Source organism: Octopus bimaculoides, chromosome 4 (genome assembly GCF_046866305.1).
Source record: "Octopus bimaculoides isolate indiv1 chromosome 4, ASM4686630v1, whole genome shotgun sequence".
Lineage (NCBI taxonomy): Eukaryota > Metazoa > Mollusca > Cephalopoda > Octopoda > Octopodidae > Octopus > Octopus bimaculoides.
Window position 1 is genome coordinate 146,654,310 of NC_142931.1, and position 15,000 is coordinate 146,669,309.

Genomic DNA, 15,000 nt, shown 5'->3' on the forward strand with positions numbered 1-15,000 from the left:
CGCATTGACATCCTGCGTGAAGTGATTTAACCACAAGGATAAAAAAAAAAAGGTGTATATGACCAAAAACGACAACCAGATATTATAGTGAAACATATGAATGAAAATAGAGTGACCAACAAATTAGCCAATGAAACGATGGCAACCACTGAGAATGTCTTAATAAACAGCGGTTATAAAACTGCCAACGAAAAATTATAACACAAACAAAATAATGAAGCTGATCTAATATGTATACACACACACGCACTATATATATATATATATATATATGTGTGTGTGTGTGTGTGTGTGTGTGTGTGTGTGTGTGTGTGTGTGTGTGTATGTGTGTGTGTGTGTATCTATCTATCTATCTATCTATCTATCTATCTATCTATCTATCTATCTATCTATCTATATATATATATATATATATATATATATATATATATATATATATATATATATATATATATATATATATATATATATATATTATATATATATATGTATATAAATGGAGTTAAACGCAGTTGTTATTCAAATTCTTTTACTTCCGACACATGTTTCAAAGATATCACTGATATTATTCCAAAGAAATAAAGTGGTGTAAAACAATGTAATCTTCTCTTCAGGGAAATGAAGAAATGAAACTCGTCAATAAGACATTTTAACAGAAAATGATGGATATGTATAGTGATTAAACTTTAGTTAATATAAGTGATATCTATCATTATATATAATTTAAACATTAATTTTCTTCTTACATTTCATATTTACTAGATATATCTTTTTCCAATTCTATACGGTTTTATTTAATATACATATAGTTATATACCTCTCATTTATTTGTTTTTTTTTCTTTCCTTTACCCCTCCTCTTTCTATAGGCTACCTTTGACGTTATATCCTCTAACGTTTTTTGGAAACAAACTTAATAGCGTTCAGTGAATCATATCATATCATATCCCTATGAAAAACAATCACACAATATCAATCTATGGATAATATATACAACAGAACCCCCATACATAAAGAAACTAAGGACCATTTAATAAGATTAACTCCACGAGAACTAGAAATTCCTTGAAGGACAACTTAGAACCCTGAGAACGCAAGATACGAAAGGTTCACAGTCAAGAAATGCATCAAACATATATATCCATCATCAGCTGCCTAACGTACATCATTATGGTTTCGACACTTGGTAGTACCATTCACTTCAGCGGTATCAGCAGCGTTAAAAACATAAACAATGCCAAGAAATTAATTGACAAGAGACCAGTGTGAAACGTTAGCGCAGTATATCAATTACATCTATACCTGCTTCATGTTGCAAATACAAACATCAAACCTCAAACATAAATGGTTACATACCTATAGTTAAGTACACATACACATTATATAAATATTTGTAGCGATTCTGTCGCAAACGGAAAGAACCACAATTAAAGTAAGCAACACAATACACCAAGTAAAAAGTAGAATATTTTATTTAATGAGAAAGTCTTATTCTGTTTCAATCATAGAGAATTCATTCGAAAGTGGAACAGCTGTTACGATTATTAACTGCATATATTTTAATCCTTAAACGGCGGACAACAACAACTGATGTTTCAAAAAAATGTGTAAAAAGATACGGCTTTCATCACTTCATGCCCGAATCGTCAACTTCGTCAAATGCTTCTAAGCGTTCGCTGCTCTTTTCGGTGGGGGAAATGGAATCGCAATTGGACGATTACACAGCGATGAAGAAAAATTTTTACTTTCCTTCATCATCATGTAAGGCGGACTATGATGAAAATGAAGATGAGGATAATGACGATGATGCTGTATCTAGATAGCATAGAAGAAAGTGATGCTTCCATAAGTTCTGGGTAGAAAAAGTGCATCGATCTTTCCCCATTCATTTGACAACAACAATGTAGGAATCTCAAATGAATTTATGCTCATAGCGAATGCAAAAGAAAAAGAATATTTTACGGCACCTTTTGACAATGTAACTGTAAATTTTATTGCGTAAGACGTTAACAGTTATTGAAGTTTTAGTAATTATTTAAAATGAAAATAAGTGTAAAAATTACCCCAAAGGAAAATATATTTTTTGTCCGTTTGGTACACCCATTCAGTCAGCCCTTCTCGCCATAAAAATGTTAATACTTTAACTCCTGTGGTTTATTTACAGATTTATTGCTTAGATTATTATTTCTTCCTTATCTTATTTATATAAGTGTAGCCAACATGACTACCTACATAGGCCAGCTACGCATTTAGCTTGAAGTTGTATGATTGTGCATTAGTATATGATGAAAGTACACACGTAGACTGTAAATTCACTCTCACATTATATCTCTTATCCGGTACTCCGGATAAGAGAGAGAATATAGATTGTATAAATGGACATATGTATAAATCTCACTTGTTACATTTCAGCTGACAACTCAACGAAGAACGCCAGTGCTGTAGTGGAACAGAATGGAAACAAAGGCACCGACTATGTTGTGGAAATGTTGATGGTAGCTGATTCTTCTATGTTTGATTAGTAAGTAGTCATCTTGAAATAATAATAATAATGATAATGATTTCAAATTTTTGCCACAAGGGCAGCTTGGGGAGGGGATTAAGTCGATTACATCGACCCTAGTGCGTAACTAGTACTTATTTAATCGACCCCGAAAGGATGAAAGGCAATTTATCATGTGGAAATTTGTCAAAACTGCAGCCGAACTGGAACATTAGTATCATTGGCTTTTAGGGATTAATCCAATCTAGAACTTCACCTGATGATATCGACACAAGACTTCTTTAGTGAGCATTGCTCAATTCAAACCCCCTTAATCATAAAAAAATAGGTCAATCAGGTAACGTCGGGATTACTATCTATGGATCGGTATCCCAACTATTACTCTATACTAATTAGAGCCAGGTATTTGACGATCTGTTTCTATCTGTATAGCAGAAACAGTCCTGTTCAGGAACCTCTCTATTATATCTGGAGCAAGCTACTATTCACTTATTAGCATATACTAGTACAAGCCGTTATGCTCCTGTAGTTATATACCAGAGTAAGCCATTATACACATGTGGAGTTTATAAATCAACTATGTTTAACTGTGCATCTCTCATATTTCAGTTGGGTCAATCAAAGTGAATCGTTGGACAGCAAAGGGAAAATTGTAGAAGCCAGACGATCGCTTGTCGAATATTTCATCTTCTTATTGAACGGAGTAAGTGCAGTAAACGTCCTCTCTTTACTAGAGTCATCTTTTTTTTTATGTTTCATTTTTAATCAAATTTCACACCATTAAAGACCCACAATAAACGACTCATGACATGTTTGCTAGTTTAAAGAGCAACTCTTACACATCAAAGTTTATTAATAAACTGATGAACTAAGCATAGAATTAGTGAAGTCTCACTATTCAAAAATAGCAGATTCTTCAAATTTGCGTTATTCTCCAATTTCTTAGATAAATTTTAGTCATAGAAATACATTTTCAATTTCACGGAATTTTAAAAGATTTTAGAGACGATATTGAAGTTAAATCTTAACTGGATCGATCTTACTGATCTTGGAAACCCTAAAGATCATTGAAACACTTCTTTATCTTCACAAAACTCTGGACCCATCTGTCGTATAAATATTTATATAAATATTTATTGGTTTTCAGGCGGGATGTCAGTCTTACATCATTATATAAATGAGACGTGGCCCTTAGATTCTTATTTATATTTTAAATAAGTAGTTCTATGCCAGTGTCTGGCCACAGTTTGAAGGCAAAAGTTAAGTGATCCCTGATGTGTCTATAAAAAAATTAAACTAGATAGTTTAATCTTCATTCCGAGGTCATGAAGGTTCTAGTTTAATCACGGATTTTACAAAATAACTAGCATTTAGTTACAGCCACACAAAATATATTTTAATAAACACAGAACCATAACTCTGTGTACACAGAAAGCAAGCTGTATCAAGTACTAAGAAAGCTTGTTGCTTGTTTGTTCTTCGCTGGTAAGAACAAAGCTTCTAAGACGTATGGAGAAATTTGGAGGATTTTTTTGGTGCAATGGAAGAACGTCTGTCATATTTACACAAGATGTAGGTTCAAGTCGCACAGATAGCCTTCGACGATGTCCATCCAGTGGTTTTTTAAAACCCAGTATCTACATGCTTTTATTTATAGCTTTATCTATTTCGAGTGCCGTTATTAAAAACGATTAATTCTATATGTCACGAAGTTTCTAAATTCTTACGACATAAACATTTCTTTCTTTAATATTTCAGGTGGACATTAAATATAACCAACTGTCAACGTTGGCCGACTACAACATTCGTCTGACTTTGGCTGGAATTGTGATTGCGGAGGTAATTTTGATCCGAAGCCAATCTGAATACCCATTTTATCGTCCACTTTCTGGTGAATTCCCTAAATTGTATGACGTAGGCACTGGGAAATCGAATACGTAACCTGGTTTCGCTTTTTGCTTGAATTCACTACACATTTGGTTGACTTTATTCCTCTTCAAAGCTGAAGATTTTTTAGTTTCGTCTCAGTTATAATTTATCATTTTTTTGTTTGCCTTTCCATCTCCACCATCAAATTCATTTCTTTAGTAATCTTTCTCATCAATTTCTGTCTTCAATTTCTGTTTATACGGTGTGTGGATGTTGATTGGATAGACACAGCGGGTAGATATTGATGAAATGGAAACAACGTCTATATGTTGATGGTAGAGATGTATTCATTGTGTTTGTCTATGAAATCAAACTATATGTTTTTCCGTATTAATCTAGTAAACATCAACACGCTGTATCTATCTAGTTATCATATACATACTGCATCTACTCACACAGAATCAGCGTACTGCTTCTTTTATCATCCACTACATGCAATATTTAACCAGTCAATATTTAAAATACTGTCGATCTATGCAATCAAAATCGACATATTATGTCTATCCTGTCAACACACACACACACACACACACATACACACACACACACACACACACACATCCAAAATGGAGCCGGATTACCATCATTCCTTATAAGTGGATCACTTGAAAATTGCAAACTAATGACATGAAACCTGAAGTTATATCGAAAATCCATAACTATAGAATATACATATTTATAAATTCGCATACTGTTTCTAAGTAATCAAATACTCACACATTGTACATATGCAGCCAGCATCTTGCTCGCAGTAACCGATTGTCAACATCTACACACTAACCGTTAAATCAACATATATGTATCCACTGTTTCTATGCCATCAGCATGAATACTGCATCGGAAGTAGTGAACATTCATTTATTTTATCCATTCGGCATCTGCATCTTGTGTCTATCAGGTCAACGCCTAAACACCATATCTTAACAGTCGCTGTGTCTCGGCAGTCAACATCTAACAATAACTACCCACTGTTATCAGTGTACGCATTCTATGCCAGCAGTTCTTAATCCTTTTTAATATCCGAGCCAGATCCAAAACGGATTTTTTTAGGGGTCGGCACCCAAAAAATTAAGACATAAGTCAATTAAAGAAATTTTTTTTTAATATTTATAGAGGGAGGGCAATCGGAGGCCGTCGGGGACCGCCTGAAGGATGCTTGGGACCGCGGTTGAGAACCGCTCTTTTCTGCATTGTAGTCCATTTAATTCATACAACGTTACAACAACCAGATGAACTTAAAAATAACAAAATATGTCAGCTAGACTTAATGAACAGACGACCTAAGTTTTTGCATCTACGAAGCCGTTTTATCGTAATCAGTCGGCAGCCATGTCTGAAACAGAACGGTGTTGTTGTTGTTGTTGTTGTTGTTGTTGTTGTTGTTGGTGGTGGTGGTGGTTGTGGTGTCTCGCTCATATTTTGTTGCTCTTGTTCTGTTTTGTGTTTTAAAAAGCTTTTTTTTTTGGTTCTTTTCTGCTTCCGTACCACCGATGTTGCAGCTATAAAGATTGTTATTATCTGTTGTTGTTGTTGTTGTTGTTGTTGTTGTTGTTGTTGTTGTTGTTGTTGTTGTTGTTGTTGTTGTTGTTGTCCTCTTCGTTTTTTGTGATTTTGATGGATATTTTTATGTTAGTCTTTGTTATTATCGTCGTCGTTGCCTTTCCTCCTCCTTTTCCTCCACCTCTTTCCTTTTGAAATCGTTAGAAAAAATACCTTGTGGTATTTGTTTTGGCACTTCATTTTTTGAGTTGAAATTACTCTCGGTAAACTTTACCTTTCATCCTTCCAGAATTGGTAAAAATAAGACCCCAGACAAGGACCGGGGTGGGGTGGGTTTGGTGTAAAACGCCCGACACCATCCCCTCTCAATTTCTGACCTTTTTCTTCGTAAGAAATCAAAGGTCAGCAGATTGATATAGAATGGTTATTTATTCCAGTTTGTGCGTTCTGAGTTCCAATTACAGGAAAGTCGATTTTACCTTTCGTCCTGATCGATAAAATAAAGTAACAATCATTTGCTGAGATCGATATAATTGACCTCCCCTTCTGGCTTTGCTTTTTCGTCTACTGAAGAAATTTCCAACGCGATGGCGTAGCGGAACCGTTAAGTCGTTGGGCAAAATGCCATGCGATGTTTAATATCGGGTCCTTATGATATATTTTTAAGTTCAAATCGTATCGGCTTCAACTGAATCTTAACGTTCAGTTAATATCCGTACATTAATACCAGTAATATACTGCGTCTTCGACTCAGTAGACTCTATATCTTCACCTACAGAAAGGTTCCTGTATTCTTTTCTACTCTAGGAACAAGGCCCGAAATATTGCCGGGAGGGGGCCAGTCGAATACATCGACCCAGTGCGTAACTGGTACTTAATTTATTGGACTCAGAACGCAAAGACAGACGAAATACCACTAAGCATTTCGCCCGGCGTGCTAACGATTCTTATTACTTTATTGCCCACAAGGGGCTAAACATAGAGGGGACAAACACGAACAGACCACCATCACTAGTACCACCATCACTACAACCACTTACCATCACCACCACCACCACCATCAGCATCATCCTCGCTAACAACCCACCACGGTCACGGCCACCACATTACCACTCCCACCACTACCCCCCTACTAACATCATCACCATCACCGCCACCACTACCACCACCACCACCACCACCACCACCACTTCATGTTCTACGTTATGATTACAGGACAGAAACGCCAGTTCTTGGACATTCGCAGAAACAGGTTTCCCTGCCAAAACACTTGATGCCAAAATGACGCTGGAACTGTTCTCAGAATGGCAGGTGACTCAGGACCTATTACCAGCCAAAGACCATTCTGTACTCTTCACCAGGTAAGGTCACGCTCCTTGTTTGCATTTGCTCTTATTATAAACCGCAATCCCCTGGTTCCAGGTTCTACCCACAGTGAGTCACATTAGCAAGTATGTGTACGTGTACATATACATGTATTTCTCTTCTGTATTTGAATTCTTATTTTGAAAATGGAGCTGGTTTCTAATAAAGATACAAAGCCCCGATTCTGGAATGGAGATAACGAAAACTACGTCGCATTTTAAACCTGAGAAAAGTCTTGCAGAGTTTTACTGTTCCACTTACAGATCGTATTTGTGATGTGCGGATCAGTTGGTTGATATCTCTTTCTGAAAATCCAAGCTGATTCAGACTGATAGTTAGGCATTTACTGATAAAACCAAATGCGCCTATTATTATTGGTGTAAATGTTAATCTGTAATCCGGATATAGAAGCTGAAGGTTTCGAAGCAGTTGTCCGTGGTTATCTCCCTTCTCTTTAATTTTCAAGACAACAATATCCGGCCTGTTATGCTTACATTTGATAGATGTTTTGATGGCAATGTTCCGTCAGTTTTCCTTGTGCTGGTATTTGTGTACGTATTCAATAACAGTGGGGATTCTCTACAATTATTCCAGAACGGTCTTTTTTTCCGAAATGGCATTGTATATTGTTTTTGCGACAACGTCACGTCTTATAGGGAGGTGGTACCTTGATGGCATTTTGGGGCAGATGCTAATCACATGTATAATGTCTTCTACAGAAATATCACATGATCTATATTTTTGGTTGCATCTTGGAACTCCAAGAGCTTCACTGTCTCTTTTGTTGATTAGATATTTAGCAGTAATCTCCTGTTCTTGGATTGCAAGTGCACAGAGTAGAAAAGAATATATAGATCTATATATATATATACATACGTATATATACTCTAGGGCCAAGGTCCGAAATTTTGTGGGAGGGCCAGTCGATTAGATCGATCTTAGTATGCAACTGGTACTTAATTTATCGACCCCGAAAGGATGAAAGGCAAAGTCGACCTCAGCGGAATTTGAACTCAGAACGTAACGGCAGACGAAATATCGCTAAGCATTTCACCAGCGTGCTAACGTTTCTGCCGGCTCATCGCCTTCCCATATATATCGTGGCACTCTGTCGGTTAAGATGACAAGGGTTCCAGTTGACCCGGTCAGCGGAACAGCATGCTCGTGAAATTAACGTGTAAGTGGCTGTGTACTCCACAGACACGTGTACCCTTAACGTAGTACTCAGGGCAATTCAGCGTGACACAGTGTGTGACAAGGCCGGCCTTTTGAAATACAGGTATAACAGAAACAAGAAGAAAGAGTGAGAGAAAGTTGTGATGAAAGAGTACAGCAGGGTTCGCCCCTCCCACACACTGCCGTCGTCTCGTGGAGCTCTAGGGGATTTGCTCAATAAACACTCACAACGCCCGGTCTGGGAATCGAAACCGCGATCTTATGACCGCGAGTCCGCTGCCCTATCCACTGGGTCATTGCGCCTCCACCCATATATATATATATATATATATATATATATATATATATATATATATATATATATTGTTGATAAATGTTCGAAATATGAGAGTAGAAAAACAACCAACAACTGATGAACGGTCGTTCTTTATGCTGCTTGTCTTGTTTTCCATTTGTGTCTTTCGTTGTTCGAAAAAATAGTTCATATTCCATGTACTCGTACATCGTATTTTATTGTTGTACACGTTTAGTGACGTCCTGTCCACACATATGCATTTATATATACGTATAGAAGTAAGTATGTATATATATATATATGTATATATATATATATATATATATATATATATATATATATATATATATATATATATATATATATATATATATATATGTATATATATATATATATATATATATATATATATATATATATATATATATATATACGTGGTCAATAGGGTTGCTGGATGGTTTACAGTGTCTGACTGAGTTATTTAATTTTGTCACGAATCTAGTTCAAATGCACAAGTAATACATATATTACTGAGATCCACAACCTGAGATTTACTGATAAAATATTTATGACTGTAAACTATGTCTGTTATGCCGACGTTCCGGTTTCTGAAGGCAATAGAAAAGAAGGTGTCTCCAATAACATATGACCTCCTTTTCTATTGTGTCCAACTACACGGGAATAATATATATGACAGTTTTTGTAATATATATATATATATATATAAATTTATTTTTTGTGTTTCAGCCAAGTGGCTGCGGTCGTGCTGGAGCACCACCATGACTTTCCCTCCTTATGCTGTGTTCTCTGCACGTTCCTTGCATGGCTCTTCTCCGCCATCTGATGTAGTCCAATCAAGACTTTCGATGGCACATCTGGTGTATAAGAGAATTTGACATCGCTGCTCTCAGCCGTGTCTCATTTCGAACCATCGGTTCGTCTGGTATCGTGGATAGGAAAGTGTCGAGTTTTGTTCTAAAGACCTCTACATCCATGTCTAACAGGTCTCTTAATTGTTTTGGCAGGACATTAAAGAGCTGAGGTCCTCTGAAACCGAGGCTGTTGCAATACCTTGTTCTTATGTGAGAAGCAGTGGACGGTACCCTTGGTACTATGCAGTGGCGACCTGTGCGGGCATTCGTGTGGTATTGGATGCCAAAATTTGGTACCAGTCTTTCTAGTATTTTCCATATGTAAATTATTACATATCTTTCCCGACTGCGCTCCAGGGAGTAGAGACTTAGTTCCTTGAGTCGCTCCCTGTAGTTCATCTGTTGGACTGTGGCGATCTTTTTTGTATAGTGCCGCTGAATTGCCTCGAGTTCTGCTGTCCGCTTGACACTGTGTGGTGACCACAACTGAGAGCAATTGTCTAGGCAGCTCAGAACAAATGTCTTCCATAGAGTTAACATGACTTTTTGATCCCTTGTTCTGAATGTCCTCAGTATCCACCCTGCCACTTGTCTGCACTTTGCTGTCAACTTGACAACGTGCATGTGAAATGATGCATCACTGCACATGCTGATGCCCAGGTCTCTCGGATCTGGTGTGTGTGTGTGTGTGTGTGTGTGTGTGTGTGTGTGTGTGTGTGTGTGTGTGTGAACCTATGTATGAGCTGAAAGTTTTACCTCATTTTGAATCTGTTTTTCGTTGTTGTTTTGTAGGAAGCGGATCGAATTGGAAGGCAACCCAGACACTAGAGGTAGGATACCTTGGCTGGATTTATTTTGTAGTTGCTGTTGTTGTTGTTGTTGTTGCTGATAATGTTATTTATATTGTTATTGTTTTTGTTAACATTGCATTCCACAGCTTTCTATAGTTCCACAAAACCATTCCAACACCAAATAATTCCACATTGATAATTCCCTCAAATTGTTCCACAAGGCGTCAAGATGGCAAGAGCATTGGTGCGTCGATCAAAAGTAGTTTTATCTTGATTCCGCACCAACAGTTCCTCATCATTCATTCCTCGTTATTACTTTCACATTAAGGCGGCGATCTGGTAGAATCGTTAGCACGCTGGACGAAATGCTTAGCGGTATTTCGCCAGTCGCTCCGTCCTGAGTTCAAATTCCGCCGAGGTCGACTGTGCTGTTCACCTTTTGGGATCGATAAAATAGGTACCAGTTGAACACTGGGTCAATGAAATCGACTCATTTCCTCCCCCCAAAATTGTTGTCCTTGTGGCAAAATTTGAAACCATTGTTAATTTCACACAAGTAGAGCCATTTGTCTCTGTAATACTTGTGAAGGTGGCGACCGAGTTGTTAGGGTGTTGCGTTCAGGATCTTAAGATCGTGGTTTCAATTCCCGGCTCGGGCGGTGTGTCGTGTTCTTGAACAGAACACTTTCTTTCACGTTGCTCCAGTAAAATGAGTGACCCTACTATGGACTGGTATCCAGTTCAGGGGAAATCTTCTGACCTCGGTCATTTATATGCTACAGAAATCGGGAAACCTCGGACTCGGGACAGTAATGACCATGGGTTGATGATAACGTACCTAATATATCAATATGACCAGTGGTTCTCAACCGAGGTCCAAATAAGCCTTGTGTATGTGTGTGGGGGGATCCATATACAATTTTGTTGCTAAAATTTATTTTAGGACACATAATTCTTTAACCCGTTCATATCTCCAATAAACTGGTTTTACTTATACAGCAAACAAAATATTTTAACAATTTTTTTATACAATTCCTAATTATGTTTAATTGTAAATATGTAATATATCTTAACCATCGAATGGCTATGAGGGTCCATCCCAGTGGAATAAGAATTTTAAAAAATGGTTGAGAACCGCTGATCTAGACTGTAATACACTACCTTATCGAGTGCTAATGTTTTCTCATTTTTCCACCCGGTTTAGGTATAACGTACATGAGTGGTGTATGCAGTGGTAAATATTCAGCATCTGTTGTGAACAGTGGATCTGAAAACCTTGGTATTATCACCTCAACTCGCCTCCTGGGGCACAGGTAATCCTTTAATCCGTTCTTTTTTATACGTTGTAATAATCTATAATTTATTCTACCACACCAGACACACCCAGCGTAAATCTTTTTTTTTTTATGAGAAACAGTTAGTCAAGATATTCGACTGTATATCGAGTATTATAACGGAAGGATTTTTGTGTCTATGAACACTTAAACATCTGAATATTATCATATTATTTCAACAAGTTTGGCCACATCTGTCAACAGACTAACCGCATTTATATGTGCCAGAAACGATTCTTTAGATTCTTCGTAATTTTCGAGCCAACTAAAGATATCTTAAGTTTCATCTTGTGTTGTATCTTTTGCAGCTTAAGTGCAGGTTACGTGGATATACCCGGTTGTACAACGAAGGATGATGGATTTACAGGAGAAACATTTGGTCTGTGTTCTATAAACTCCATAAAAAACAAAATCGAGAAACTATCGAGGTAAGAAACATTATACAATACACAATCTCCGTGGTCATTGTTATTTTCTAATCGATTTTCTTTCATTGATTTATTGAACAATTTCAAGTTTCATTACGTCCCAGTCAGTCATGACTTCAATTAGTCATGACTTCAATCAGTCATGACTTCAATCAGTCAGGACTTCAATCAGTCATGACTTCAATCAGTCAGGACTTCAATCAGTCATGACTTCAATCAGTCATGACTTCAATCAGTCATGACTTCAATCAGTCTTGACTTCAATCAGTCAGTGTTTTTCTTCATTCCCAATTGTGAATATTTCAATTTATTTACGTCTTTAACGAACTTCAGAAAAGAGCAATAAACGTCATATTTTAATTAACTTTTCTTGTACTTTACTATTATAACATCAAATAGTGTGAATCTTCTCTCCATCCATCCATCCATCCATCCATCCATCCATCCATCCATCCATTCATCCATCCATCCATTCATCCATATACCTTATTATGACAAACAGATATATGTATATGTATGTATGTGTGTGTGTGTGTATTAGAGTTATGACATTTCCATAACCTAATAACCCTATACTGTAATTCGATAAATAATTTTATAAAAGTCAGGAAACTAAGATTTGTTTTGCTTTATTTGAAAACAATATCACCCCCAACTTAAGAAATTGATCACCACTTTTGACCCAAATCATGCAAAATTCTAGTGGAGTTCATAACGCCTGCTCAGGCTTTTGCCAAACTTGGTGTGCTGACTCAATGCAGTGCATAAATGGTATATCTGAAATTGCAGCTTTCTAGTTGAAGTAGTTTCGGAGTTATGGACTTTTAAAGCTATAATCACTAGATTCATACTTCAGTATTGTCGCTGCCTAAATCCTTGTAAACACAACAGAGATGCAGAATAAAAGTACATTTTTAAGACTACTGAATTGAAATTGTTCTATGCAAAGGTTCAAAACTAAGCTATTTTAAGACAGAGGCCACTACAAGCATTCGATAACATACAAAATTTAAAATAATACATATTTTTAACTTTATAAGTTTAATTCCAATTTTAAATAACTGTATAAAAAAAGGGTGCTGAATGTTAGCAAATTTTAAACATAAAAATTAATGTTTTGTTAGATAAAATAAATCGAAGCTAAAATTTCTCCTTATTTTTACAAACATCATAAAGATCTTGAAGGCACTTGATTACCCGTTCTGTACTCTGATTTGTTCTGGGAATTTCAGGTTTTGATGGTTCTCGACTCCAAAGTTTTTTACAGAGTTCAATGCTTTTTTTATGAACTTGCAGACTACCACATAACTTCTGATAAACATGTGCATTGAACATTTGGTCAGTAAACGAAAAATCTGCCCAGCTGTAAGAGATGAATTGACAAACATTGAGAAGCAACACTCTTGTCTTTGGTAGAAGAATAAATGCCAAAGAGCTAGTATTGCTCGAGAATTCCTTCTTGCATTACTTAAGTTGGGTATTTTTTGAAACTTTACAGTAGGAAATTTGCCGGTTTCTTCAAAGAAACGAAAAACTCTGGTCAAATGAAATAGAAATTTTATGTCATTTTGCCATCCTGCTAATTCAGTAATCTTTTCTTCACCATTGTTGAAATAATCTGGAGTTTCTCGTAATTACTTAGAAGCTCTGGGGTGAATGTATCATCAATATTGGGAAATGGCTTTTTCTCTCGAAGTTCGTTATCCATTACAACACAAAGAACTCTGTCAAGGATATGATGCTGACAACCAACAAATTGCGGTTCTTTCAAACCCTTTTGAGCAAACCGTCTTTGCAACTGAATGACAGTGACATTTCTTTTCTCAGTGTTCACACTCGTTGTCTCAGCGACAATCATCTTTACACTGTTCCATAAATTGTATTAATCTAAAACAGTTGTTGTTCTTTTCACAATAGTACCAGCTTTTCCGTTTGGTAATTGTGCTTCTAACTTAACTTCTCTGTTCATTCCTTAAAACTAGCACTTGGTGTTCTTGGTCATCAATACATTTACCATCAAATTGCAATGACCAGTTTTCTAAACGTAGTGTTTTCTGCATTTTCTTTTTTTAGTCTAACAGCTTCTTTGATAGTCGATCTGTAAATACCAGATCCCTGTATCAGAGTTGACTCCGATAAAGGGATTAACTTGACAAGGAGTAACATAGCGATACGGATCTATTACCAGAAACAGGATTGATAACATTACGACACTCACCCAAAACCTCAGACTTCCTCTTTCTCCACGACTCACGAACTTATCTCAATTTACGACATTTATTAAAAGTATTTTGTTTGTTGCCTTTTTCTGTCGACACAGATTGGTTTTTCACGGAATCTCTTCCTTATTCTTACCCCGCCCCCCCCCCATTCACTGTTATGGTTATGGTACTGATGTGTTATCTGTGATTGAGATAATTGTTTAATAAGACGGCCTAAATTCTTCAAAATCTAAAACGATTATGATACAAAATCCTTGTTTACGTCAAACTTCAAATCGAAGAGATCTAAAGTCCAGATATTGATTTATCCAAGGTCAAAACGTACGAGATATACATGAAAAGTTAGCACAAGCTCATATATTTTAAAATATTCATACGTAAATATAACTTTGAGGCCTAAGATACCAACAATATTATGGTTAGGTCCAAGTACTTTGCATAACGCTACAAAGCTATTAAAAATGTCTGTACTATTTCCAGTGCTAGGTGTCATAGAACCAGTTAGCGGTTTCCGAGACGTATAAGTAACCAAAATGACGACACTCCCCCGCTCCCCTGAACAAGACTCTAGTTCGTTGCTGAGTTA

General features: G+C 36.5%; 1 protein-coding gene across 2 annotated transcripts in view; it reads left to right on the forward strand.

Moving 5' to 3' along the window:
• Positions 1-15,000, forward strand: part of LOC106878760 (uncharacterized) — a 69,825-nt gene that overhangs the window by 15,570 nt on the left and 39,255 nt on the right. For both annotated transcript variants that reach the window (XR_016241726.1, XM_089351692.1), the window contains exons 4-10: positions 2,412-2,520; positions 3,112-3,205; positions 4,261-4,341; positions 7,147-7,292; positions 10,432-10,469; positions 11,635-11,743; positions 12,073-12,192. Coding sequence is in view for 1 of the 2 variants with exons in the window: in XM_089351692.1 (XP_089207818.1) it covers positions 2,412-2,520; positions 3,112-3,205; positions 4,261-4,341; positions 7,147-7,292; positions 10,432-10,469; positions 11,635-11,743; positions 12,073-12,192 (697 nt within the window). In the remaining variant the exon portion in view is untranslated. The remainder of the gene's footprint in view (positions 1-2,411; positions 2,521-3,111; positions 3,206-4,260; positions 4,342-7,146; positions 7,293-10,431; positions 10,470-11,634; positions 11,744-12,072; positions 12,193-15,000) is intronic.